We start from the raw sequence: 26,863 nt of genomic DNA, 5'->3' as shown, positions 1-26,863 counted from the left end.
CCACCTTCAGTCACATGGGGGTGTTCAGGATTCTCCCATAAAAATCAGTAGAAAGAATTATTTAGTGTATTGTGTCAGTCGTAAATCCTTCTGGACCACTTTATATCTACATCTCACATTAATTTATATTTAAACATTTTACTGAAAGACAATGGTATCATTTCTCCCACCCCATCCATTTTCTAAATACACAAAACAGTAAAACATTTGAATTATGTAAGTTTGCTTTATTATTCATACAAAATTCATTAAATAAAATAATCATTCCATGTTTAATGCATATACTGGTATTTTGTATATAAAAATAGATCATCGTTTTTAAAAAACAGATCAAGAAGCCTTTTTGTTACCTTTCTTTTCATTATAACACTTTTGAATAATTTGATTGAAAGAATACAAATAAAATAAACCAATTAATCTGAAAAGTCCCATGGAGAAAACCTGAAAACAAAAGAGAAACCAAACATAAATATTCTGTTAATGTATTTTAAGATCTCAGCAAAATAAGTAATCAAACCAGTTTAATTAAATGTATGTAATCTATATTCTTTTACTCTATTTACTCTTTTACTTGTTTCAGTCATTTGACTGTGGCCATGCTGGAGCACCGCCTTTAGTCAAGAAAATCGGCCCCAGGACTTATTCTTTGGAAACCTAGTACTTATTCTATCGGTCTCTTTTGCCGAACCGCTAAGTTACAGGGACGTAAACACACCAGCATCGGTTGTCAAGCGATGTTGTGGGGACAAACACAGACACACAAACATATACACACGACATATATATATACATATATACGACGGGCTTCTTTCAGTTTCCATCTACCAAATCCACTCACAAGGCTTTGGTTGGCCCGAGGCTATAGTAGAAGACACTTGCCCAAGGTGTCACGCTGTGGGACTGAACCCGGAACCATGTGGTTGGTAAGCGAGCTACTTACCACACAGCCACTCCTGTTCATTTTTTTTTTTTTTAATACTTTCTACAAACCTACATTTATTTAGACTGAGTAAAGAACTTAAACTATTCTCCACATATATCTCTCATTAATAAATTAATTAGGTTTACTTATCCTCATTACTGTTAAATACTGTAGAATTAATAATTGACTGAATCTATTTTTTTAAAGATGCAATGTTTTAAGTTTCCAAACATAATATCAGCTGAAATATTTTATCTAACAATTGGATCAAAGTAATTTTCTAAATTTGTTTAGTTTTTATTTAGAATGGTCCCTTGTAGAAACCAACAATCTTAGTTCCACATCCACAGATAACCTACTTTCCTCTCACATACTTACAGACTCTTGTTTTTATCATAATGGAAACACTTTTGTTTCACTTAACATTAGTATGACATTGAAACCTCTTGCCAAAACACCTTATTGTGGAATATGCTTACAGTCAGTCAGCAAAACAGCTATAAGTGAACCACTTTAAGGATTGGAAGGTATGAATTTTGGTTGTGTAAACATACCTAAATTTTGTCAAACATACAAATTAGCCAAGAAGTGGTATTAGATTGAGTGGTGTATCTATCTCCAAAGCAGATGACCTCCATTTAACTTTATCCTTTAAACACAAGAGCTTTTGCTAGTGGCAACAGTTCCTGCCAAAGATTTACCTCTTCCAGAAATGTCATCTTTCATCCTTCAGCAAGAATTAATCATCAAAAACCAAATATTCCATTTTGCTTTTAAAGAAAGAATTGTGTCATTCCTTTTAATGGAATATACCTTATATTTAAGGAGTTACATATTCTTGTACTCAGTCCTACTTACAACTAATGTTCTTATCATAATCCTTATTATATGTTAATATTACTTCAAGGAAAGGCAGCAAGCTAGCAGAATTGTTAGCACATCAGGCAAAATACTTAGCAGCATTTCGTCCATCCTGCCATTCTGAGTTCAAATTCTACCAAGGTTGACTTTGCCTTTCATTTTTTCAGGGTTGATAAAATAAGTATCAGTTGAGCACCTTACACCCTTAAATTTGCTGGCTCTGTGCCAAAATTTGAAACCAACATTACTTCAAGGAGACTTATTTCTAGAATTACTAAATAAGTAATTGCCGAGTTCCGCCTCATCAGTCTCAACAGCTTTCAGAAGCAGATATTAGATAATGTCCTTCTCTCTTCAGACTAATTTTTAAAAATCATGACATGGCCTCCATTTTTGGAAAATAATAACATATTTTCAGATTTGTTCTTGGTTTCATTTTATTTCTAAATACCAACTTACATTGGTGTATGTAAAAAACATTTTTATTTTGTCTAACCATTGGTGATGATTCCCCTGTATTCTCCAAAGTGATGGACCTCAGATCAGGATATTATTCACCAACAATAATTTCTCAATTCATAATTTATATTCTTCACATTGGTGTATGTAAAAAAACATTTTTATCTTGTCTAACCATTGGTGATGATTCCCCTGTATTCTCCAAAGTGATGGACCTCAAATCAGGATATTATTTACCAACAATAATTTCTCAATTCATAATTTATATTCTTCACATTGGTGTATGTAAAAAAACATTTTTATCTTGTCTAACCATTGGTGATGATTCCCCTGTATTCTCCAAAGTGATGGACCTCAAATCAGGATATTATTTACCAACAATAATTTCTCAATTCATAATTTATATTCTTCACATTGGTGTATGTAAAAAAACATTTTTATTTTGTCTAACCATTGGTGATGATTCCCCTGTATTCTCCAAAGTGATGGACCTCAAATCAGGATATTATTCACCAACAATAATTTCTCAATTCATAATTTATATTCTTCACATTCAGTAACTGCTTTCTATAGTAAGATGTTTGAATATTCAGAAAGGACTACAGCTTTTACTTTTCTGTATATCTGACATATACCCACTCTCAAGACCTTCACCTAGTTATGTGAAACTTTAAAATAATTTACATACCTGCAACAAAGCTTCCAAGCCTGAGGACACTGGTGCCATTCCTGCACTTACTGTTGCCAATAGAAAACCATCAACACCAAAACTGCACTGGAATTTTCCCTTCTAAGAACAAAAGACAATGACGTAAAAAGTTAACTGAAAACAATGAAAATTTTGGAAGCACAACATAACAATTTCCAAGCTGTCTTTGATCTGTCTTCAGCACAAATCTAATGTGAAACTACCTCACTCACTCTACCAACAATGATAAGCATCGAAGAGGCATATTTTTTCAAGCCTCTTCAGTGAAATCTTGTTTTGGATATCTTTATTATTAATCTGTCAAATAGCACAAGTAGAACTGGTGAAAACTTTGTTACTGAATACCTGGTTGATAGATCCAACAGGATTTATATCTCAACTGATAAACCAAGAGATCAGTATTTTAACCACTTGAATATTCCTGAAATGAAAATAAGTTGTCAAATCACAATTACATGACTTGACAACATCATTGTCATCATCATCTTCATTTAACATCTGTTTTTTTATGCTGGCATAGATTGGATGCTCTGACATGTTCCAACAAGCTGCAGGGCTGTGTTGGGCATGATTTCTATTCCTTGATGCCCCTTCTAATGCTTGCCACTTAATAGAGTGTACTAGGTATTTTTTGTTGTTGCTTTTTGTTTTGTTTTGTTTTTATGCGACACCAAAACTGGTGAGGTCGCCAACTAACTCACAAGAGAAAAGAAAAGTAAAAGTGCCCTCAACTGAATGGGAGTGTATTTGAGAGAGAAGGGGGTGGCTTTATGTCAGGGCCTGAAAGCTTAATCATCAGAGAGAGACAAGTACAGGTGTCTTGCTGTAGAGAAGATACATGGCTACCCTGCATCTATCAAAACTGATTAGAGATCAGAAACTAAATTAAATGATTTAATTATAATTTATAAAACAGCTAAAATTACATAAAATACTCACAACAGGCCAGCTTGTCTCAATTCCTTTAATCAAATCTCCACATAAAAAGACATCCAGATAAACACTTGAACCAGCAAGGGATTCTCTATAGAGCCACACAATATACTGAATACAGCAAGTAAATCTCCCTCAATAAATTCTTTACTGTCTTCTAAAATGGTGATTAAATGCTTTAAGTATCAATTCTTATAGCAGAATAATAATAATGAAATTATTGTGTATAGTGCTCAGGTGCACTACAACTCATCAAAGGTGCATGTACAGTTCATAGAATTATGTACAAATGTCAGGAAAGTGAACAGTGTATGAGTCATACATGTGAATGGAGTGGGGGGGGGGGCAAGTGTAGTGTTGGCAAATTCCAGGAAGCATGGAGGTTTTAGAGGATGCAATGTCACAGCAGCTAACAACTGACGCAGGTAGTTTATTCCATGCTTTAGCAACTCTGAGTGTGAAAAAATGTTTCTTAAAGTCATGGGAGCTGTGCTGTTTTCTGACTTTGTAGGTATGTGTCCACGTGTGTTAGACACATGGAGCTAAAAAAAAGTGCTCAAGGTGGTTGTTGGCACGATGGTTAATAATTTTGTCAGTTGCCAGACATCAGAGCTTCAATGTATTAATGCCCAAAGAAGCAAGGTGTTCAGAGTATGGTAGATGCCTGATGGAGAGTATTCGCTTGGTTGCACATCTCTGAACAGTTTCCAGGAAGTCAATGTCCTGAGCAAGATAGGGGTTCCAGACTGGTGATGCAAATTCCAAGTGTAGCTGCACCATAGCCATATACAGCCTTAAATAGATAGCTGGAGAGCAGCTGACAAAGGTCTTTCTGAGTGATGCCAAGACAACCTCAACCTTCTTGACAATTTTAGAGATGTGCTCCGTCCAGCGCAAATTGCTGCTGATAGTAATGCCTAGGTCACGATATTAATGTTGTGGAGAGAGTATGTGGACACTGGGTTTTTCCTCCCAAAATGCATGGTGGTACACTTGTCAACAGCCAGCTTGAGTTACCAGTCCATGATCCATTGTTGCATTGTGTCCAGGTCCAATTGCAGGAAAGATCTATAGTGTTCAGGATCTGTCCTTTCTATCTCAAGGTACAGCTTGATGTCATCTGCACATTTCAGCACCAGCATTCTTTAAGTTGGCATCTATGTCATTAATGTATGTAACAAACAAAAGGAACCAAGAACAGATCCCTGCAGTACACTAGATGACATCTCATAGGGTGAAGAATGTCCCACAATTAAGAAAAGATGACTTTGTAACAAACACTGGTCAGACAATAAGTTTTAACACAAGTGGCATGGTATATCTAAAGTGCTGTGAATATTTTATCAACTACTTCTGGGCCATAGGTATGTGGAACTGAATGGGACTTCTTAAGAAGACGCTGACATATTCAAATAAAAGGAAAATGAATAAGGCAGCTGATGAATAAGAAAACAAAAGAGAGAAATACATAAGTAGGAGCGATGAGGATATTTTAGATTGAGAGTAGAATCAACAAAAGACAGATATTATAAGTGACATACCATATTACAAACCCATAACACTGATGATAACTATCTATGAATATTTCATTATTATTATTTGGTTTGCTAACGATGCTGCTGTAATGATATTAAGGCAGCAAGTTGGCAGAATCTAGTGAGCAGCATTTCTTCTAGCTTTACATTCTTAGTTCAAATGTCACCAAGGCTGACTTTGCCTTTCATCCTATTGGGGTCGATAAAATAAGTACCAGTGTGGTGCACTGCGGTTGATGTAATCAATGTTCCCCTCCTAATCAATGTCAACATCCTAATCCCAATAATTTGACAATATCTTATAAAAACTTACCAGTGCATCATCAACAATCTTTTTTGCCACAGTTTCAGATGAGATTAAGCCACCAGTTTCTGATATTAGTTCAGTCTCTTTTGGCTGTAAAAAGAACAATGTTTGTATTTTTAAACACATTTTTCACAGATATATATTTGTGATTTTTCTGGCTCACATAGATCAGACAGTTTCACAAATTAAAATTTTTTCACTCAACCTTAAATTGAAAGCAGCGATTAGCTGATTGCAGAGTAAAGTGTGGTGACTGAGGTTGGGTTTGAAGTGATTGCCTTTAAATTATACATATATATACATACAGCCATAGGAGTGGCTGTGTGGTAAGTAGCTAGCTTACCAACCACATGGTCCGGGGTTCAGTCCCACTGCATGGCATCTTGGGCAAGTCTTCTACTATAGCCTCGGGCCGACCAAAGCCTTGTGAGTGGATTTGGTAGACGGAAACTGAAAGAAGCCCGTCGTATATATGTATATATATATATGTATGTATGTGTGTGTATGTGTTTGTATGTGTGTGTTTGTCCCCCCAACATCGCTTGACAACCGATGCTGGTGTGTTTATGTCCCCGTAACTTAGCGGTTCGGCAAAAGAGATCGATAGAATAAGTACTAGGCTTCTAAAGAATAAGTCCTGGGGTCGATTTGCTCGACTAAAGGCGGTGCTCCAGCATGACCACAGTCAAAAGACTGAAACAAGTAAAAGAGTAAAAGAGTATACATATATATATATATATATATATATACATATATATATACATACATATATATATATATAAGTATATGTATGTACATATAGATATATCATCATCATCATTTAACATCTGTTGTCCATGTTGGCAGAGTTAGACGGTTTGACTAGGTTGGCCCGCTGGAAGGCTACACCAGGCTCCAGTCTGATTTGGCATGGTTTTCTATGGCTGGATGCCCTTCCTAACGCCAACCACTCTGAGAGTGTAATGGTGCTTTTATGTGCCACTGGCACGAGTGCCATTTGCATGACACCGCTATCTGCTATGACTGCAATTTTGCTTGGTTTGATGGGTCTTCTTCTCAAGTACAATATAATGCCAAAGGTCTTGGTCTTTACCTCATTGCCTCCGTGAGGCCCAACACTCGAAAGTAACTCGACCACTTTGCCTCCATGAGATATATATATATATTCACAGAATACTGGAAATGAATGATACTGCTTGTATCACAGTGATAGTCATTTATAAATATCACATGATGTCAAGTGTAAGAGACACAAACACATGCATACACATATATACATTTCCAACATCTCCAAGGTGATGAAAATGAATGTAAGCAATCCTCTCTCTCGCTCTCGCTCTCTCTTCTCTGATCATTACTATGGAACCATACATAAAGTATATACTTCTCTCTGTCATTCACCAATGGTCCCTTATTAAGAACTTGTTATTGCCATTGACATGAACCAGGACTTCGACTATGTCTGACATAAGAACCACTTATCTAAGTGGCCAGTCAATGGTCCCCATCTATCTCTAATCTCTCAGACTATAAGTTATTCTGTTTGACTACTCATTGTAAAATGTGCTGGGAGTATTCTCTGGTATATTTCAAGGTTCATTTATATCTCAGGACATTAAGAAAAAACAGTCTGCAACCTCAGACCCACAAATGTGCTGTTCCTTTTCTCTCTATTTTTTAAATCACTTCTACAATAGTTCCTGCTTCTCTAAATTAATTACCCTCATCAGTCTTATTGTCCTGCCCCACAAATTTCACATGAAATACTTCAACCAAACCTTCATCTCCAGAATTGCAACCCACCAGAATTACTTCCTCATCCATGTTTTCCAAAAGACATTGACTAACTGATATTCAAACTGGACATTAACAAATTTTATTAGTCTGGCTGGGCCTATAAATGACCATGAGGTTAAGAATAACCATGGATCTATAAATGACTATAGGTCAATAACAGACCATAGAACTATAAATAACCATAGGCCTATAAATTGCCATAGGCTTATAACCACTTCATGAGTCAATAAATTATCAAAGGCCTATAAGTAACCCCTGGAGACTATAAATGAACTGTAGGTCTATAATTAGCCCCATGAGTCTATAAATGGCTGTAGGCCTACAAGTGATCATAGACTTATAACTGGCCCTTTAGGTTTATAAATGGTCATGGCCTATAATTGATTCCAAAAGTTTATAAATGACAGTGGTCTATAATTGACCCAGGCAATGGTCACTGCTCCCTTTTTAACTATTTTTTATGAAAACAAAAAAGTTAAGGACTTACTTTTGACTTCTGTTCTTCTGCAAAACCTGGTGTGTCTGTATCAGGTGGGAAGGCAAGGGTTATACCAATATTGTAAGGTTTTAGCTTAGAGAAGAAAAGCAGTTGACAGTTCAGACAGAAATGTTATACAGAGATACTGTAGCATGACAAAACTAATAGCATTCAACAGCAGGATATTTCAATATCAGTCTTGCTTTAAAATGACTAACAATTTTACTCACTTCACTCTGCAAGGCTTCAGATAACCCTTTTAATGCAAATTTGGAACTAGAATAGGCTGTGTAACCATAAAAACTAAGCTGACCAGCTTGGGATGATATAAAGACAATGGAACCTTCTTTCCTGGCTTTCATGCTACCAACCACAGATTTGGTGGCATAAACACTGGCAAAATAGTTGACATCCATCATATACTGAAAGAGAAGAAATTTAGATTTGATACTCTCTTCTGAGATCATTTCAACATCATCATCATCATCACTGTGAACATCATCATTGTTGTCATTATTATCACTGCCACTGCCACCACTGTCATCATTATCATTACCATCATTATCACCATGATCATTACGAACATCATTATCATCATGATCGATATCATCATCATCATCATCATCATCATTTAATGTCTAGCTACCATAAGTTCAACAATTTAACAGGATCTGATGAGCTGGAGGACATCAAGCACCATTATCTACTTCAGCTTGATTTCTACTGTTGGATGCCCTTCCTAATGCCAACCACTTTACAAAGCATGCTGAGTGCTCTTTTCAAAATGCCAGCACGATAATGTAAATAATAAAAAATGGCACTTGTGCTCGTGACATGTGTAAGGATTTTCGAGTGAGATCGTTGCCAGTGCCCCTGGACTGGTTCTTGTGCGGGTGGCACATAAAATACACCATTTTGAGCGTGGCCGTTGCCAGTACCGCCTGACTGGCCTTCGTGCGGGTGACACGTAAAAGCACCCACTACACTCTCGGAGTGGTTGGCGTTAGGAAGGGCATCCAGCTGTAGAAACTCTGCCAAATCAGATTGGAGGCTGGTGTTGCCATCCGGTTTCACCAGTCCTCAGTCAAATCGTCCAACCTATGCTAGCATGGAAAGCGGACGTTAAACGATGATGATGATGTTTCGAGTTTGGGCACAAGGATAACAGTTTCAGGGAAGGGAGTAAGTTGATTACACCAACCGCAGTGTTCAGCTGGTACTTATTTTCTCAACCCCGGAAGGATGAAAAGCAAAGTCAACCCCAACAGCATTTGAACTCAGAACTTAAAGACAGATGAAATGCTGTTAAGCATTCTGCCCAGCATGCTAACAATTCTGCCAGCTCGCGCCTTAATAATAATAGTAATAATAAGGATAATAATTGATTATAATAATAATCCTTTCTATTATAGGCACCAGGCCAGCAATTCTGGGGAGACAGTAAGTCACTTACATCAACCCCAGTGATGAACTGGTATTTATTTTATCACCCCTGGAAGGATGAAAGGCAAAGTTGACCTCAGTGGAATTTGAAAATTCAGAATATTCAGATGGATGCATTTTGCCTGGTGTGCTAACAATTCTGCCAGCTTGTCATAATAATAATAATGATGATGATGATGATGATGACGATGATGATGATTTCAAATTTTTGCTACAAGGGCAGTTTGTGGGAGGGGATTAAGTCGACTACATCAACCCCAGTGTTTCACTGGTACTTAATTTACCGACCCCGAAAAGATGAAAGGCAAAGATGACCTTGGCAGAATTTGAACTTAGAACATAGCGATGGGTGAAATACCACTAATCATTCCGTCCAGCTTGCTAATGAGTCTGCCAGCTCGCTGCAGCAGCAGCAACAACAGCAACAACAACAATAACAACAACAGCAACAGCAGCAGCAACAACAAGTACAATAATAATGGTGCAGCCATCTGGTTCGCCAGTCCTCAGTCAAATTGTCCAACCCATGCTAGCATGGAAAATGGACGTTAAACAATGAATAATAATAATAATAATAATAATAACAACAACAACAACACAACAACAACAATAACAATAACAACAACAGCAGCAGCAGCAGCAGAATTCCAGAACCTAGCCATTGACTTATAGAGGCTAAGGAAAGTGCAAGTAAAATGTATCCCTGTAATTATAGGTGCATTAAAAACTATCCCTAAAGATTTGAACAGATGAATATTGTTTTGTCTTGGTATAAAAGATGGGCTACAGTAAATATTCTGCTCAAAACCACAAATTTGCTTGTCAGTTGCTTGATCTTAACCACTTGAGCATGTCCCTTGGTGGCTGACAATATGTGCATCTCCGATCACAAGCAGAAGTAGTGGGGGAGCATCATAGCCATGTGTTGTGAGGAGTTCTTTGGGGTTTCGATAATTCACCTTTGGAAACATGGGTGTTTTGTTCATCATCCTTAAACAACCCTTAATCAGGGACCTTTTGAGTGGGATGAGCTACTCGACCTGAAGAAAATTCTAACTGGGCCCCACCTGCAAGGTTATGCACTGTTTATCTTGATATGAGATCACTACGTCGCACACATATGGTAGTGATGCATATGCCTGGTGTACCCTTATCAGACAGGTAGTCACGATGGGTATACTGGGCTTCATATGTTTTACCCCAGTGTCACTTTGATGGTATGCACTGCTCTCTCACTCAATAATAATAATATATATATCATCATCATCATCATCGTTTAAAGTCCGCTTTCCATGCTGGCATGGGTTGGATAGTTTGACTGAGGACTGGCAAGCCAGGAGGCTGCAATATGATCTGGCAAGGTTTCTACAGCTGGATGCCCTTCCTAATGCCAACCACTCCAAGAGTGTAGTGGGTGCTTTTTACATGCCATCAACATGGGGGCCAGTCAGGTGGCACTGGCATCAACCACGCTTGAATGTTGTTTTTTACATACTACTGGCACGGGAGCCAGTCAGGCGGCACTAGCATCAACCACACTCAAATAGTGTTTCTTATGTGCCACTGGCACAGGTGTCAGTCGGGGAGCATTGATATACATATATATATTAATTATCAGATTAATTGACTCTATATCCTTTTTCCAAATTCCAAATTTATAAATTTTTACTTAAAAACACTGTTTTAATACATCTTAACTGAATAAAACTACATTTAAGTTATTGTTGAGATTGAACAAAACATATGCTCAACTTAACCACATATATATCTAGAACACAAAGTACTTTTATTTTAAAATATCACAAAAAAACAATAACATTTAACACAACTCTTTGTTATACATACTTTACTATACACCAAACAGAAACAACAGCTGTTTGTTTACCTTAAAATCATCAATACTGGTTTTTTCAAAGTCAGCACTCATGGATGTTCCAGCACAATTGACTAAAATGTCAACGTCTTTCCCTTGGTCTTCAATAACCTTTGTAAAATAAAACAATTTTGGAGAGAAGTTTGTGAAAATTGTATAATTAGGAAATAAATGCATGTTTTAACATATTGGTTTTTTAGGTTTAGAGTTTCAATCATGTGATTATGTGGTTGATTCAGATCGACAGCTAAACCTTTGGTCTTCATACACTCAATTTTGACAGGACGAGAAGCCTTACCAAGACATATGGTAGCTACAGTACATTTTACCTAGACAGCTATGATATCTTTGCAATCCAGGAACAGGATAGCTACTAAATACATCATCTATATGAGAGATAAGGATGCTTTCAGATTCAAGTACTTAAGGATTACTAAATACTTGCAAGACAAGGACCCCTCAGCTGGGATATGCCATACCACTCCCTCTACCCGTCAAGAAGTTTTTGTCTTGCAAGTACTTGATGACTCTGCTGGTGTTGGTTTCACATAAAAACCATCCAGTACAACCTTTAAAGTGGTTGATATTCGGAAGGGGATCTAGCCATAGAAACTATGCCAGAGTAGACAATGGAGCCTGGTGCAGTTCTTGACTTGCCAGCTCCTGTCAAACCATCTAACCCATACTTGCATGGAAAACGGATGTTAAATAATAATGTGATAGATATCCTCCACAGCATCAGCAGCTGTCTGAAAGTGTTTGCGAGTTACTAGCTTCTTACGAGACGTAATATTGTTGCTAAAACCATTTATGATGCTATCCACAAGAAGGATTATTCTATTAGCTATATGAAGGCACAGTAGAAACAAATTGTATCCACACCTTTAAAAATAAGGAAATCTGATGGAACATTACAATAAAAACAGCAAACTAGTGCAAGCGTAATATGCTTGATACTATTCTATGGGACAAGGAATAAAATATGATGCACTGTTGTAGAGGTCAGCTACCCAGAGGATGTGAAAATTTCATTTAAAATTAGAGAAAAGACAACAAAAATAGAAACCCTTTATCACAACATTGTATAGTTTAGTCTAAAAATAAGGAAAATACATACAGTAAAACAGACTGAATTTTAGTATTATATAGACTAAACAGGTGTTATTCAGAAATAATATCAAAAATTTTTTGTACCCAATACCAGTTCATAATTTTTTTAAAGATATTTGAAAGCATTTGTTTTAAAATGTCATTTGTTTCATTTAGTGATTTCTAATTGTTTCCAAGTCAAATGTTTTATATGTAACCAATACAAAAAATAGAATCTTTAAGACTTACCTTCTTCATGGTATTCTCTACATCTTGGTAACTTTTGGATAAGTCAATTGAGGCTGTAACTACTTTCTGGAATAGAAAAATATAAAATAGCACCATATATTCAGATATGTAGAACTATCTTCAACCCAAGAACAAATATAAGTTTTAGTATTAAAAGTAAAACTATTAAACTGAAAGTATCTCACATGACGATAGGGGTGTTGTTGTTTCACTTTTGACACGTAATACTGAAATAGTGTAAGAGATAAGAGATTGCTCCAGGCTCGCATTAGGCAAGAAACTGAAAATTTATTTTTGGCCCATGACACTACATCCCTAAGTAAGGCATGTGTATAATTAGAATGAAATCAGTTGGGTAGTTCTCGAGTTTTAGGGATTCACACAGACACACAGACAGACACACATTCTCAGTTTTATATATTAAGATGACTTTCTCAAGCGTAGCAGGCTGCAAAGATGTGTGTGTGTGTGTGTGTGAGAGAGAGAGAGAGAGAGAGAGAGAGAGAGAGAGAGTGAGTGTGTGTGTGTGTGTGTTATTACAGATATATAAATACAACTGGCCCTATTCTAGAACATTATTAACTGCCACTGTATTAATCTGTTACAATTTATCCAACTTGTCTTTATAAATTCCATTTCTTCAAAAGATGTTTTTCCTTCAAAAATTATTTTTCGAGCCAAGAACACTTTTGTAACCGGTAGACCTGTTGAGGCAAGTGAAATCGAAATCGAGTTAGATTTGACGACTGGCACCCATGCCAACGTCGTCTCCCTCATTGGACACGAAACTCAGCTTGCGAAGACTTATTGGGGCAAGCGAAAGCGAAATTGTGATGGCATCTGTGCCCGCGGCATGTGTAAGGACTTTCAAGTGAGATCATTGCCAGTGCCCCTGGACTGGCTCTTGTGCGGGTGGCACATAAAATACACCCTTTTGAGCGTGGCCATTGCCAGTACTGCCTGACTGGCCTTCGTGCGGGTGACACGTAAAAGCACCCACTACACTCTCGGAGTGGTTGGCGTTAGGAAGGGCATCCAGCTGTAGAAACTCTACCAAATCAGATTGGAGCCTGGTGTAGCCATCTGGTTTCACCAGTCCTCAGTCAAATCGTCCAACCCATGCTAGCATGGAAAGCGGACGTTAAACGACGATGATGATGATGATGATGAGTCTGGGCATACTGTCTCATTAAATAGTAACATTGATGATAGTTCCATTATATTTATTAGTCTTTCTCATCATTCCTAACTACCAGTGTCTTTCAACAACAATATCAACAAATGAAGGAACTTGAACTAATGATAGGATTTCTATATGGTTGCTAAACCTGCTAGAAATAACAGCTATTATGTAACCCATCATAGTAACCCTAAAAATGTGTCACTTGAGCAACTACCAACCAACCTGTTCTCACACTAAGACTTCTGTAACATTTCAGTTACATTAGAATGATGTAACACAACTATAAAAAATACATCACAGAAGAGATTTGACATGTGTCTATATGGTATTAATATAGTGTCAATATGATATCTATGTGGTATTTACATCATATTTGTACGTATATAGTGTCTCAGTGGTAAGTTAATGGGGTGTGTATAATGTATATATGTGATATGTTTATGGGTGACTATAGCTGTACATTGTGTCAACATGGTATATGCATAATGTAAAACCCTGTGCACCTACAGGCATACTGAGTATGCTCTCTTCTGACAGTCAGCACCAAACACACACACACACACATTGCTCTACAGCTCGTTAGTTCTCATCAAACCATTCAACCCATGCCAGCATGGAAAACAGACATTAAATGGTGATGAGGACGATATACACACACACACACACACACACACACACACATATATGGAAGTAGTCTTATTTTCTCCCACTTCTCACAGAGCATTAGGTGACTCCATTGTTTCTGTAGCAGTTTGAATACTGAAGGAAAGGCTGACAACCTTGTATCCCATCTCTCCTCCTTTCTCAACACATTGGCTCTGTCAGATACCAACTCAGGATTTCAAAGTTGAAGAGTGAGAGCATCCATAAACTTTGACAGGAGCCCACTCTAAGTACTGTTGGCTGCAGTCACTTGTGTCTGCAACTCATGTAAGACAGGGTCATTACACACAGCAGTATGACTGCAGTCATTACCCACTACCCAAATATAATAATTGGTGAATATCTTTTTGCATCATGTGTACAAACAACTTCATCATTCAACATCTCTTTCCCATACTGGCATGGGTTGGATGGTTTGACAGGAACTGACAAGTCAGAAGGCTGCACCAAGCTCCAATGTCTGCTCTGGCATAGTTTCTACAGTGAGGTGCTCTTCCTAACACCAACCACTTTACAGAGTATACTGTTTTTTGGGGGGTGGGGGTGGGGGGTACCAGCATTAGTGAGGTCACTAAGTACTCGCAAGACAAGACCTCTCAGCTGAGTGGAAAGCAGTATTGAAAGATGTGAAAGTATGGTAGAAGGACACAGTAGGTGTGCACACAGTTTCTTCAGTTGAAAAGAAATAGAAAGAAAGGGAGATGGTGAGAGCTTACCCTCGAGGCACAAGGTAAATATGAATTATATCTACATGGTGTATATAGATAGTGGAAAAAAGAAAGCTTAAGAAAATTTAATAAGACTGACCTGTTGCTCATCAATAAAACATTTCTGTACTTCATCTGCTACAGTTTGGAGTCTTTCCTGGAGAGTAAAACAGATATTAATATATCATGTTTATAGCATGAGATGAGATGAGATGGGATGGTGGTAGTGGTAGTGGTTGTAGTGGTTTGTACTGGTGGTGGTGATTTGTAGTGGTGGTAGTGATATAGCCCGCAGGCACTCATCTAAGTGAATGGTTAAATATACAATATCAGTAGTTATATGTGTATTGCAGTAGTGGGTGGTGATGTATTGTGGTAGTGATAGATATATACTTTCCCACTCTAGGCACAAGGCCCGAAATTTGGGGGGTGGGGGTCCAGTCAATTAGATCGACCCCAGTATGCAACTGGTAGTTAATTTATCGACCCTAAAAGGATGAAAGGCAAAGTCGACCTTGGCGGAATTTGAACTCAGAATGTAAAGACAGACGAAATACTGCTAAGCATTTTGCCCGGCATGCTAACGTTTCTGCCAGCTCACCACCTTGATGGTGATAGTTTTATAGAAGTAATAATGTTTGGCAATATGAAGTAGTTGTGTATTGTGGTAAGGTTTAGTTGTGATATATAATTATTTTTTAACCCCCAGATCAGTCCTGACTAGCAGACTTATAATTAAAGGTGTTCCAGGTGTGACCGCCACATCTTTATCTCATATATTACATATCTAGGACTACATTTTCTAGTGTGTTCCTTTCTATCAAGATGATAGCGTGCAATTTGAATGAAATCTGGTTGATATTGCTAGTATGTCAATTGACCAAGTAGAGGCAGGTTTGCTGGTTCATTTCATGACTTGAGGTGTTAATATGTGGTGGTAATATGTGGTAGCAGTATGACTAGTAACATGTGGCAGTGATGCAGAGTATGTGTGCATACACTGTGTGTATGTGTATGCGTGTGTGTGAGTGTGTGTGTACTTGTGTTTCCTTGTCTTGACGTCTCACAATAGTTGTAAATGAGTGACACAATAACACAAGTAGTGTCCTTCATTTGCTATCTTTCATAAAAAAAAAAACATGCTTGGCTTTGAAGAAATATTATTTTACTTGGAAACAGATGAGGTCTAGCAACAGGAAGGAGATCTAGTCATGGAAAACTTGCCTCAATGAATTCCATCAAACCCATGCAGCAGGAAAAGTGGAAGTTAAAATGATGGCAACGGTGATGATGATATGTGCACACACACACACTTGGAATTTGCATCACCAGTCTGGAATCCCTAACTTGCTCAGGACATTGACCTTCTGGAAACTGTTCAGAGACGTGCAACCAAGCAAATACCTTCCATCAAGCATCTACCATACTCTTCATGCCTTGCTTCCCTGAGCAAGATACATTGAAGCTTCGAAGTCTAGAAACTGACTTGGTAAACACCCACGAAATTATTAACCATCATGCCAACAACCACCTTGAGCACCTTTTTTAGCTCCATGTGTCTAACACACGTGGGCATGCCTACAGAGTCAGAAAACAGCACAGCTCCCATAACTTTTGGAAACATTTTTTCACACTCAGAGTTGCTGAAGCATGGAACAAACTATATGCATTAGTTGTTAGTTGCCAAGACATTTCATCCTTTAAAACCTCCATGTTTCCTGAAAACTTGCCAACACTACACCTGATATCCCCTCCCATATCATGACTCATACACTGTTCACTTTCCTGACTTTTGTACATAATTCTATGAACTGTACATGCACCTTTGATGAGTTGTAGTGCACCTGAGCACTATACACAATAATTTCATTATTATTATATACACACACACACATACACACAAGCTAATGAAGGAGTTTCTATGCAGCTACTCGATCTTCTACAAATAACAGCCAAATACCCACATAATTATATCCTACCATCTGGATCGGGGCTGACATGAGACTAAGCAACAACAAAATCTAACAGAAAAAGGTTTCAAGTGTTAACAGATGAATTGATACAAACCTGATTGCGGGCTAATAATGTGACATTTGCACCTTTGGAAGCAACATAAAGTGCCACAGATTTACCAATACCACTTGATCCACCAGTCACCTATATAAGAAAAAAAAAAAATGAAGATTTAAGTCATTAGATGTGAAATAGCAGTAAGAAGCCTAATACTGGGAAATATTTGTTTTGATAAGATAAGAGTGATGCAATAGAGAAGGAAAACAATGGATGTAGAGAGAGTTAGTTATCGTGAAGTTATTGCATACACTTTAGTTTCAGCCCAATCATCATCATCACCATCATCGTTTAATGTCCGCTTTCCATGCTAGCATGGGTTGGACGATTTCACTGAAGACTGGTGAACCAGATGGCTACACCAGGCTCCAATCTGATTTGGCATGGGTTTCTACAGCTGGATGCCCTTCCTAACACCAACCACTCCGAGAGTGTAGTGGCTGCTTTTATGTGCCACTGGCATGAAGGCCAGTCAGGAGGTACTGGCAACGGCCACGCTAAAGTATGAGACTAATTAGACTTTAGCACATAATTTCATGTTTTCTATCTTTGATATCATCATTCATTAAAGAAAGATTACACATCTTGATTTTGAGTACGGACCACACTGATGAGTTCAAATTTTGGCACAAGGCCAGTAATTTAGGGTATGGGAGTTAGTTAATTACATCAACCCAAGTACTTTACTACTTCATTGGTACTTTATTTTATCAACCCAAAAAGGATGAAAAGCAAAATTGATGTTGGTAACATTTGAACTCAGAACATAAAGTGTTGGAAGAAATGACACTAAGTATTTTATCCAGCATGCTAATGATTCTACCAGCTTGTCACCTTGAAGACCATTATGATAATAATTAGAGCCAATGAAGTGATTAACATAAAAGTGTCAATTCACTGTAAATACTATAGCAATAGAATTTGTCTGATAAAGTTGTCAGTATAGCAATGTTAATTCTGTGTAGAAACAACTTCAAGAGTTTTAAAAAGTAAAATGATTGATGGAAAATTTTAGTACAGAAATAAGACATACATCAATGTAAAAACAATATACCATAGAAAATATATTTATGAACATCATGAAGCTTTAATAAAGAGTGATTTTTAATTAGCAGCTGCATCTTGATAGAATCATTGTAGTTATTAAGAACATGCTATTCTGTCATATTTATTTATTAATTGCAAAATAATAATAAATATTTTTAGTTGTCAGTTTTTTGCCATACATTTAAGACTCTGATCACTAACACTATATTTTTAATTAGTTTTAAGCTTTCTGGGAAGAAAATATGGTTTGATGTTGTTTTAATTGATTCACAAATTTTATTCTATAAAATCGGTAAATGATATGAAAATTTTGCAATTCTCTCCATTTTTCTGGTGAGCACAATAAAAATAATTAAATAAATAAAAACATGGAAGTATTTTTCCAATAAAGTAACTGTAGTACTTTGTAACAAGTTATATCTTTATCACTAATTATTGTTCCAGAATTGGCAGATCCCACAACAATGCCATTTCAGAGAATTCCACACTGGACTTGAAGAAACAAAACAAATAGAAAAATGCTTCATGAAGAATCTAGCTTCAGATTTAGTGAGATATAACAGAATCATTGACAGAATGAAGAACTAAATTGTGTGGAATTTAATCTCAAGGATATCAAATCTGTGGACACACATTGTTTTGTTGAAATTTTAAAACATTTCTAACTTCATTTAACTTTATAGAAAGGATCTTATCAAGTATGTATGGGTGTAGTGGGTGCTTTTCACATACCAGCAGCACAGGGGCCAGTCAAGTAGTACTGGCATTGACCACACATGAATGGTGATTTTTATGTGCCACCAGCATGGGAGCCAGTTAGGCAGCACTAGCATCGACCATGACTACAATTTCACGTGACTCAACAGGTCTTCTCAAGTACAGCATATTGCCTGATGACTGAAGGGTACTTTTAAATGGTTCAGTTATGCAACACTGGCATGGGCCAGTTGGCTTGCCGGGTATTCTCAAGCACAGCATATCTCCAAAGGTCTCGATCGCGTATTATTGCCTCTGTGAGACACAACATTTGAAGGTTGTGCTTTACCACCTCATTCCATGTCTTCCTGGGTCTACCTCTTCCACAGGTTCCTTCCACTGTTAGGGTGTGACACTTCTTCACATAGCTGTCCTCATCCATATGCAACACATGACCATACCAGCACAGTCGTCTCTCTTCTCACACCACAACTGATGCTTCTTAAGTCCAACTTTTCTCTCAGGGCGCTTGCACTCTGTCATGTATGCACACTGACATTACACATCCAGTGGAGCATACTAGCTTCATTTCTTTCAAGCCTACGCATGTCCTCAGTAATCACAGCCCATGTTTCACTGCCATGTAGCATGACTGTTCGCACACAAGCATCATACAGTCTACCTATTACTCTGAGTGAGAGGCCCTTTGTTACCAACAGAGGTAGGTGCTCTCTGAACTCTGCCTAGGCTATTCTTATTCTAGCAGCTACACTCTCAGAGCATCCACCTGCCACTACCTAGGTAATGGAAGCTATCAACTACTTGTAGTTTTTCCCCTTGGCATGTGATGGAATCTGTTTTCCGTACATCTTTGGTATTTATTGCCCCTATGCATCTGCCACTCACAAAAACTATCTTCCCAGTTAACCTTCCTTTGATATTGCTGCACCTTTTATGTCTCCATAGCTTACACTGGGTACATCTTATGGAGTTTCTACCTTTGCCTTTTCTACAGACCAAGCAGGGCCATCGACCTAACGGGATTTATGATTTGTCTGCCTTCCAACTTACTAAGACTTTGGTCTTTGGTAGATTGATTTTTAAGGCCCTTTGATTCTAGACCTTGTTTCCACACCTGAAACTTTGTGTCTAGTTATGGTAGTGACTCAGCTATTAGAGAAAGGTCATCAGCATAGAGGAGCTCCCAGAGGCAGCCTGTCTTGAATTCCTCTGTTATTGCATGGAGGAGTATGATGAACAAGAGGGGGATGAGGACTGATCCTTAGTGAACCCTACTTCTACCCAGAATTCTTCACTATACTCATTGCCAACCCTCACCTTACTGACAGCATCCATGTACATGGCTTGTACAGCTCTCACCAACCACTCATCTATCCCTAGTTTCCGCATTGACTACCAGATAAGGGATCGGGGGACCCTGTCAAAAGCTTTCTCCATGTCAGTGAAAGCCAAGAATAAAGGTTTATCCTTGGCTAGGAATTTCTCCTGCAGCTGTCTTACCAGAAATACAGCATCAGTGATGCTTCTTCCTGGCACAAACCCAAACTGTATCTCATCTAAACTAACTCTCTCCCTAGCTTTGACCTTCTGTATGACTTTCATCACCTGATCCAACAAAATGATACCTCTTTAATTATTCCTATCTAATGCATCACCTTTACCTTTGTAGCAGTTGACTATGGTGCTACTACACTAGTCATTGGGTATGACTCCTTCATGTATCACCTGATTGACTATACGGGTAACTAGACAATAGCCTACACCGCCAGATATTTTAAGCATCTCAGTAGTGATTCCTGATAGGCCAGAGGCTTTCCCTATCTTCATACCCTTAACTGCTTTATCTACCAAGGTACTGTCAATCTGAATAGCTGGTCCCTCTGTTGGGTCGACATTTGGCAGACTCTCTCCCATTCATTCTCTTCATTTAGCAACCTTTCATGGTGGCGTCTCCAAGTCTCTCTCTTTGCAGCATCATTAAATGCAAGTGAACCGTCATCCATGTGGACACATTTCTCTCGTATGACACCACAATTCTCTCTCACACAGTCTTGCAATACGAAACCTTCAAGTCTCTGGTCCTCATGACATCGGCAAATTTCTGTATACACTAACTTTTATGTATCTAGTTAATGTTATAAATGTATAGAGTGACTGATGTATGTAAATATTGACTGGTGTATGTCAGAAGTGACTATTGTACATGCATATCTGTGCATATATAGTAACTGAATGTGCTGTTAAACTACAGGTCAGCACTGAGACCAAACAAATCTATAATCAAAAATGTTTCGGTTGCAACTATCTTATCTTTTGTCAGTACCAGTAACCATAGTGGGAGAAACAATCTTTCTCACCCAATTGTGAAGTAAGTAAATTATCATTACACATAGAAGATGGCATCTTAGGTAGTTTGTAGTATTTGTAAACTGTTACATGAATAACACTGAGGGCTAATGCAATAGTGGCTTCAACATCATCTGTCAGCTATATATATTTATATGTAGTCCGAGATTGGATATTTAAAAGCAAGCATTTTATTAGATTATCAATTATTGCAGTTCATTGTAAAATATATCTCCTTCAAACTCAATTGAAAATAAGAATGCTGTCTATTTTATACTTAGGTATATAAAACAAATGATAGGGTCCTACAAGTATGAAGAGAAAAAAGACAAAGTATATTACTGTATAAAAATCAAGCAGATTAACCAACCATCTAGTAGACCATCCCATCAATGTGTGAAAAGTAAACACTGCATGTGTGTGTGTGTGTGTGTGTGTGTGTAAAAAGTGGGACACTGCCAATAATTATCAGTCTTATGTCACGGTTTCTTGTGACAAAGTACAAGACCAGATTTTGTAAGGACAGAGTACAATTCAATGAACTAAGGTATATATCACTGGTTCTTGGATTATTGTTCCTAAAATAAGGGACTTACAAGATGTTAAATGAACTCAAACATCAACTAGATTGACATTATCATACTCACTTCTGTCACCCTTAACTCACTTTAAACAATTCCTACTGTAAATTTGTTTGGAGATATGTATAGATGGCAGTGTGTGTAGCTAATTATGTTTAGTTAACAGTATATAGAATGTAAGAATATTTGCATAATTAAAAAGTTCACATTGCAACCACACAGTTGTGGATCCAATCCCAGCACACACCATCATAGCCTTGAGTACACTTAACTTCTTGAGTGAAATTTTGTACATGGAGACTATATAGAAGTCCATCATGTGCGTGTGTGTTTGTGTGTTTATATCAGAAAAACCAGTACATTTAAATAGAAATGCTCTGACTGTTCGTAACTTAGAAGAATGAAGAAATAAGCACCAGACAAAGCTCTAGGATTGAATCAGGTGGTGCTCTGGCATGGCTACAGGCCAATGACTGAAAACCATAAAAAAAGAATAAAAAAGTTTGATGTATATGCAGATAAAATGTTGGGTAATTTTTCAGATTAACACTCACACGATCTTCACTAGGGTGTTAGGATTAGGGGTTACGGTTACGGTTTTAGGGTTAGGGGGTTAGGGTTAGGGGGTTAGGGTTAGGGGGTTAGGGTTAGGGAATTCCGTCCCTAACCGTAACCGTAACCCTAATACCCTAACACTCTAGTGAAGATCACGCGTGTGTTAATCTGAAAAATTACCAAATTTTGTACAGGTAGAAGTGTGTATTAGGTAGAAGTGTATACAAGGAGCTTCTTAACACTATAAATCTGCAACTGCACAAGACAAACAATTTTAGGGAAGGGGAAAATTGATTATATCAACGCCTATACTTGACTGGAACTTTAGTTTATCAACCCTAAAAGTATGAAAGATAAAGATGACCACAGCAAGCTTTGAACATTGAATATAAAGAGCGAAAGAAATGCCGCTAAACATTTTCTCTGACACACTAATGATTCTAGCCAGCTTGCCGACCAGCTTAAGTATTAAAAAGAATATTACTAAAACTCTGTTGATGCTGATGGATGTTATTTTACCACCTAGGTGTCTGACACACCTACTTGTTAGGTTGTTGCACAAAATATCTGATGTTGCCTCTGATATAATTCATTGATGGTTCTGACATTTTATGTGCAACAGCTTGGTGGAAATAACTTCAAATAATATCAATAAAACGATTAATTTCTAACAAAGGGTCTTATTTTATTGACACAAGAAATATAAAAAGTAAAGTCAAAGATGTCGGGATTTGAACTCAGTGTAAAAGGATTAAGTACAGCAAGGCATTTTGTACCTTACTCTAGCAGCACATGGACATATATTTGAGGCGGGTAGGATACAGTCAACTGCAGTACTTGCTGGTATTTATTTTATTGACATCGGAGTGAAAACGTGAAATCGACTTCGTCAGGATTTGAACACAGAACGTGAAGGCCTGTTAACTAGATACCACAATGCACTTTGCCTGATGTTCTGCCTTTTCTGTCACACCAATAATAATGACAATTCATTTTGACAAGACACAGGATTAATTGCACTGCAGAGAGTAAAAATGATTAAATCAACAATATCGCGTTTGCCTCTTTTACGCACAGTATGAGAGTTTAACAACTTTGTTTCTTACTCCAAAGTCGTTACCGGTGCATATGTTTACGAAATATAAGTTACATTGACAAACGAAGCATCTATAACAAACACGCGATTCGTCGTCGCGCAAACTTGCTAGAAATAGCAGTCACTGTCCCTTGAACCACACTCCATTGACTTAACACACTGGATAACATGATTATCCTTTAAAAAATAACACGTTAGATAACATACTTCCTTATACACAATGTCAGGGGGAACAATAAGACAGTCACGGCTGGAATGCCTTCGATCAAAGTCTGCTCAACGGAACAGAACCTTAAAATATCGGAACCTGACAGTGAACTATCTCTTCCAGTCTGCTTGAGACGCTTGGAGGGATTGGGCTGCTAAAGTTCTTGTCATCATTAGCAACTCCCTTACCGAGGTGTCAGGTGGTGTCCGTGAAGGTGCTTGGCTTTTCCAACGCCTAGCCTCGCCATCGCCCGTGGTAATGCCGCGAGCGTGTTGGTTTGCTTCCGTAGGTTCCGTTAAACCTTGTAGTGTGCTACCAATTGAGGCATTGGTGTTGCATTGATGTTTTTTCTGTCTTTCTCCTTTTTTTTTTTTTTTTTGTCTTTCCTTTTAAAATATATTCCTCTTTCATGGAATTAACTATTTTAAATTATGTAAGTTTAAGCACGAACATTTAATTAGCATCATACAATTATTGACTGTATTAATAAGACCACGAAAATAAACATCAAAAGAAGACGGCGGAGAGATGAAGCAGCAGAAGTAAAGTGAATTCCTGCTAGAAAACACAGTGATATTATGGTGCGTATATGAGTAAAATCTAGTATCCTACGATAGTATATCATGGTCAAAAAAACTTTGACCAAGTTTAAACTATGAAACTTTGAAGTACTGACATCCCTTTAGGTACGTTATTATTTCTGACTGTGTAATATTAACGGTAAAAAATTTTTAAAAAACAATAGGAAAACAATACAAAAAAACTTACGACAATATGATAACCATGGATGTTTCGTATAGTCTTAGATCGGAACATCAAATGTAAGACTATAGTTAATATCAGGATGGAGATAGGAATAATTACAAAGAACATCATCTCCATGATGTCAACATTAATTACAATGACAACAGATTGTAAGGGAAGTAACTCCACCTGTCAATTCAGTGATTGCATGTTCACACCCTATAATTGATTTCTAATAGCAATGAGATACTTTGGAGGCGGGTGTAATTGATAATATAAAAGTCCAGTACTTGATTGGTACTTTATTTTATCGACACCTAGACAAATGAAATGCAATGGTTACTGCGCCAGGATTTGAACTCGAAATGTAAAAAGACGTAGCTTATGGCATTTTGCTTTGCGGGATATCATTTCTACCATCTCTCACTCGTTCTTTCCAACTTATGATATATATCACTTACCTTTCAATATATATTTATTGATATTACAGCAATATTAAATTTATTGCAGATATAGTAATTATATTTATTGATAGAACCGAAATATTATATTTACTGATAAAATAGTAATCAGTTCATTGTTATTTTTTAATTATGTTAATTAATAGACATGTAATTATTCACTCATAAAACAGTAATTATAATTATTGATCACACAGTGAATATATTAATTGATTACACTGTTTTGTATATTTACTTATAATAACAATAATTATATTTATTAATAATATAGTAATTATATTTTAATTATACAATAATGAACGTGGTCTCCTTCATTGGACACGAAACTCGGCTTGCGAAGACCTGTTGGGGCAAGCGAAAGCGAAATCGTGATGGCACCTGTGCCCAGCGTCGCCTTCCTGGCACTTGTGCCGGTGGCATGTATAAACACATTCAAGCGAGATCGTTGCCAATGCCGCTGGACTGGCTCCTGTGCAGGTGGCACGTAAAAAACACCATTTTGAGCGTGGCCGTTGCCAGTACCGCCTGACTGGCTCTCATGCCAGTGGCACGTAAAAGCACCCACTACACTCTCTGAGTGGTTAGTGTTAGGAAGGGCATCCAGCTGTAGAAACTCTGCCAGATCAGATTGGAGCCTGGTGCAGCCATCCGGTTCACCAGTCCTCAGTCAAATCGTCCAACCCATTTTAGCATGGATAGCGAACGTTAAACGATGATGATGATGAATATAGTAATTATATTTTAATTATACAATAATGATATTCATAATATAATAATATCTTATAATATTATAATATAGGAATTTATATTTATTAATATTACATTAATTATTACACCTATGACCATAGAGCTGTCATGTTTATTAATAATACAAAATTATTATACTGTGGTTTTGGTTATATGGGTCTTTATATGTTGGTATGACGATGGACTGTATGTTGTCCTATAAATAACCTAAATCCAATGTTGTTTAAATAACGTTTATTTTTACTGAAGCATATTACAATTTTTACATAATTGCTTGCCAGTAGTGTATAATGGCGTGCTAGAAGTAAATGTAGTTCCTAGTTACACTAATAACAAAAAAGATTAGCTTCATCTGAGAGGCAGGAATAATCCTCTGTCCATCATAGTCAAAGATTTCCTTAACCCAGGGCTAAGCTGCAACTAAGGAAATTTGTTTGTTTGAACAGCTTGTTATCTGTGCATCTGAACTGTGCCTCTGATTTGTTTAGGCCTAAGGATTAATTGGCTGCTTATTTGTGTGGCAAGAGTTGAGGATATTGTGTTCATGGTACATGCTGAAAGAAGTGCACTGAAGATGAAGTAATTCTTTCAAATACAGGTCACATAGGGACCAAAAATCCTGTGTTCATCTATCTTCTGTAGAATCTTCTCTAATGTATACTGTGGACATCAGGTTCTCTATCACCTCTGCACTGATTCTGGCATGATTTCACTTTATAACCCCTATAACTACTGGAATATGATAGAACATTCTCTAATATGGGATGATATTCCAGCAAGTTGATTAGTTAGTATTTATAGCTTATTGCCTGATTTAAATGTGGTCTGATTCTAGTCACTAAAGCTGTAAAGTTTCAATTCTAGGCTTCACTACATCAGCCCTCCACTAGAGAGCTTGAAGGAGAAATTAATGAAAATAACACAATTGTAATGAAAACTAGTTAACAATACAGTTACATGGCAAGAAATTTACATGCAAAATGTAAATAACCAAAAGTAAAAGAAATAAAATATTGTTCATAATTATAGTTAATGTATTTGAAAGTGTGTTGAAAAATGAAACACATGCAATAAGAGAAAAAA

The 26,863-nt window shown here is 37.2% G+C and overlaps 2 protein-coding genes across 3 annotated transcripts in view; one reads left to right on the top strand and one right to left on the bottom strand.

The window, feature by feature from the left end:
• Nucleotides 1-206: 206 nt before the first annotated feature.
• Nucleotides 207-25,022, bottom strand: LOC106882256 (3-dehydrosphinganine reductase). Of its 2 annotated transcripts, XM_014932871.3 has the most exons (10): nucleotides 24,597-25,022; nucleotides 17,276-17,365; nucleotides 15,309-15,365; nucleotides 12,656-12,721; nucleotides 11,330-11,428; nucleotides 8,232-8,423; nucleotides 8,011-8,094; nucleotides 5,733-5,816; nucleotides 2,931-3,032; nucleotides 207-441 (listed from the first exon to the last, which is right to left on the bottom strand). In XM_014932871.3, the coding sequence occupies exons 1-10, from the start codon at nucleotides 24,708-24,710 to the stop codon at nucleotides 331-333; spliced, it is 999 nt and encodes a 332-aa protein (XP_014788357.2). In that variant the 5' UTR covers nucleotides 24,711-25,022; the 3' UTR covers nucleotides 207-330. The 2 variants fall into 2 exon arrangements, with proteins under 2 accessions (XP_014788357.2, XP_014788366.2); XM_014932880.3 differs by lacking the exons at nucleotides 207-441; nucleotides 2,931-3,032 and adding an exon at nucleotides 3,875-4,041.
• LOC106882157 (protein arginine N-methyltransferase 5) overlaps nucleotides 23,218-26,863 on the top strand; it is a 48,144-nt gene continuing 44,498 nt past the window's right edge. Inside the window, exon 1 of the mRNA XM_089349124.1 lies at nucleotides 23,218-24,409. The gene's annotated coding sequence lies outside the window, so the exon portion shown is untranslated. The remainder of the gene's footprint in view (nucleotides 24,410-26,863) is intronic.

The sequence above is a fragment of the Octopus bimaculoides genome, chromosome 1 (genome assembly GCF_046866305.1).
Source record: "Octopus bimaculoides isolate indiv1 chromosome 1, ASM4686630v1, whole genome shotgun sequence".
NCBI classification, from domain to species: domain Eukaryota; kingdom Metazoa; phylum Mollusca; class Cephalopoda; order Octopoda; family Octopodidae; genus Octopus; species Octopus bimaculoides.
This window is presented reverse-complemented; position numbering and strand designations above follow the sequence as displayed.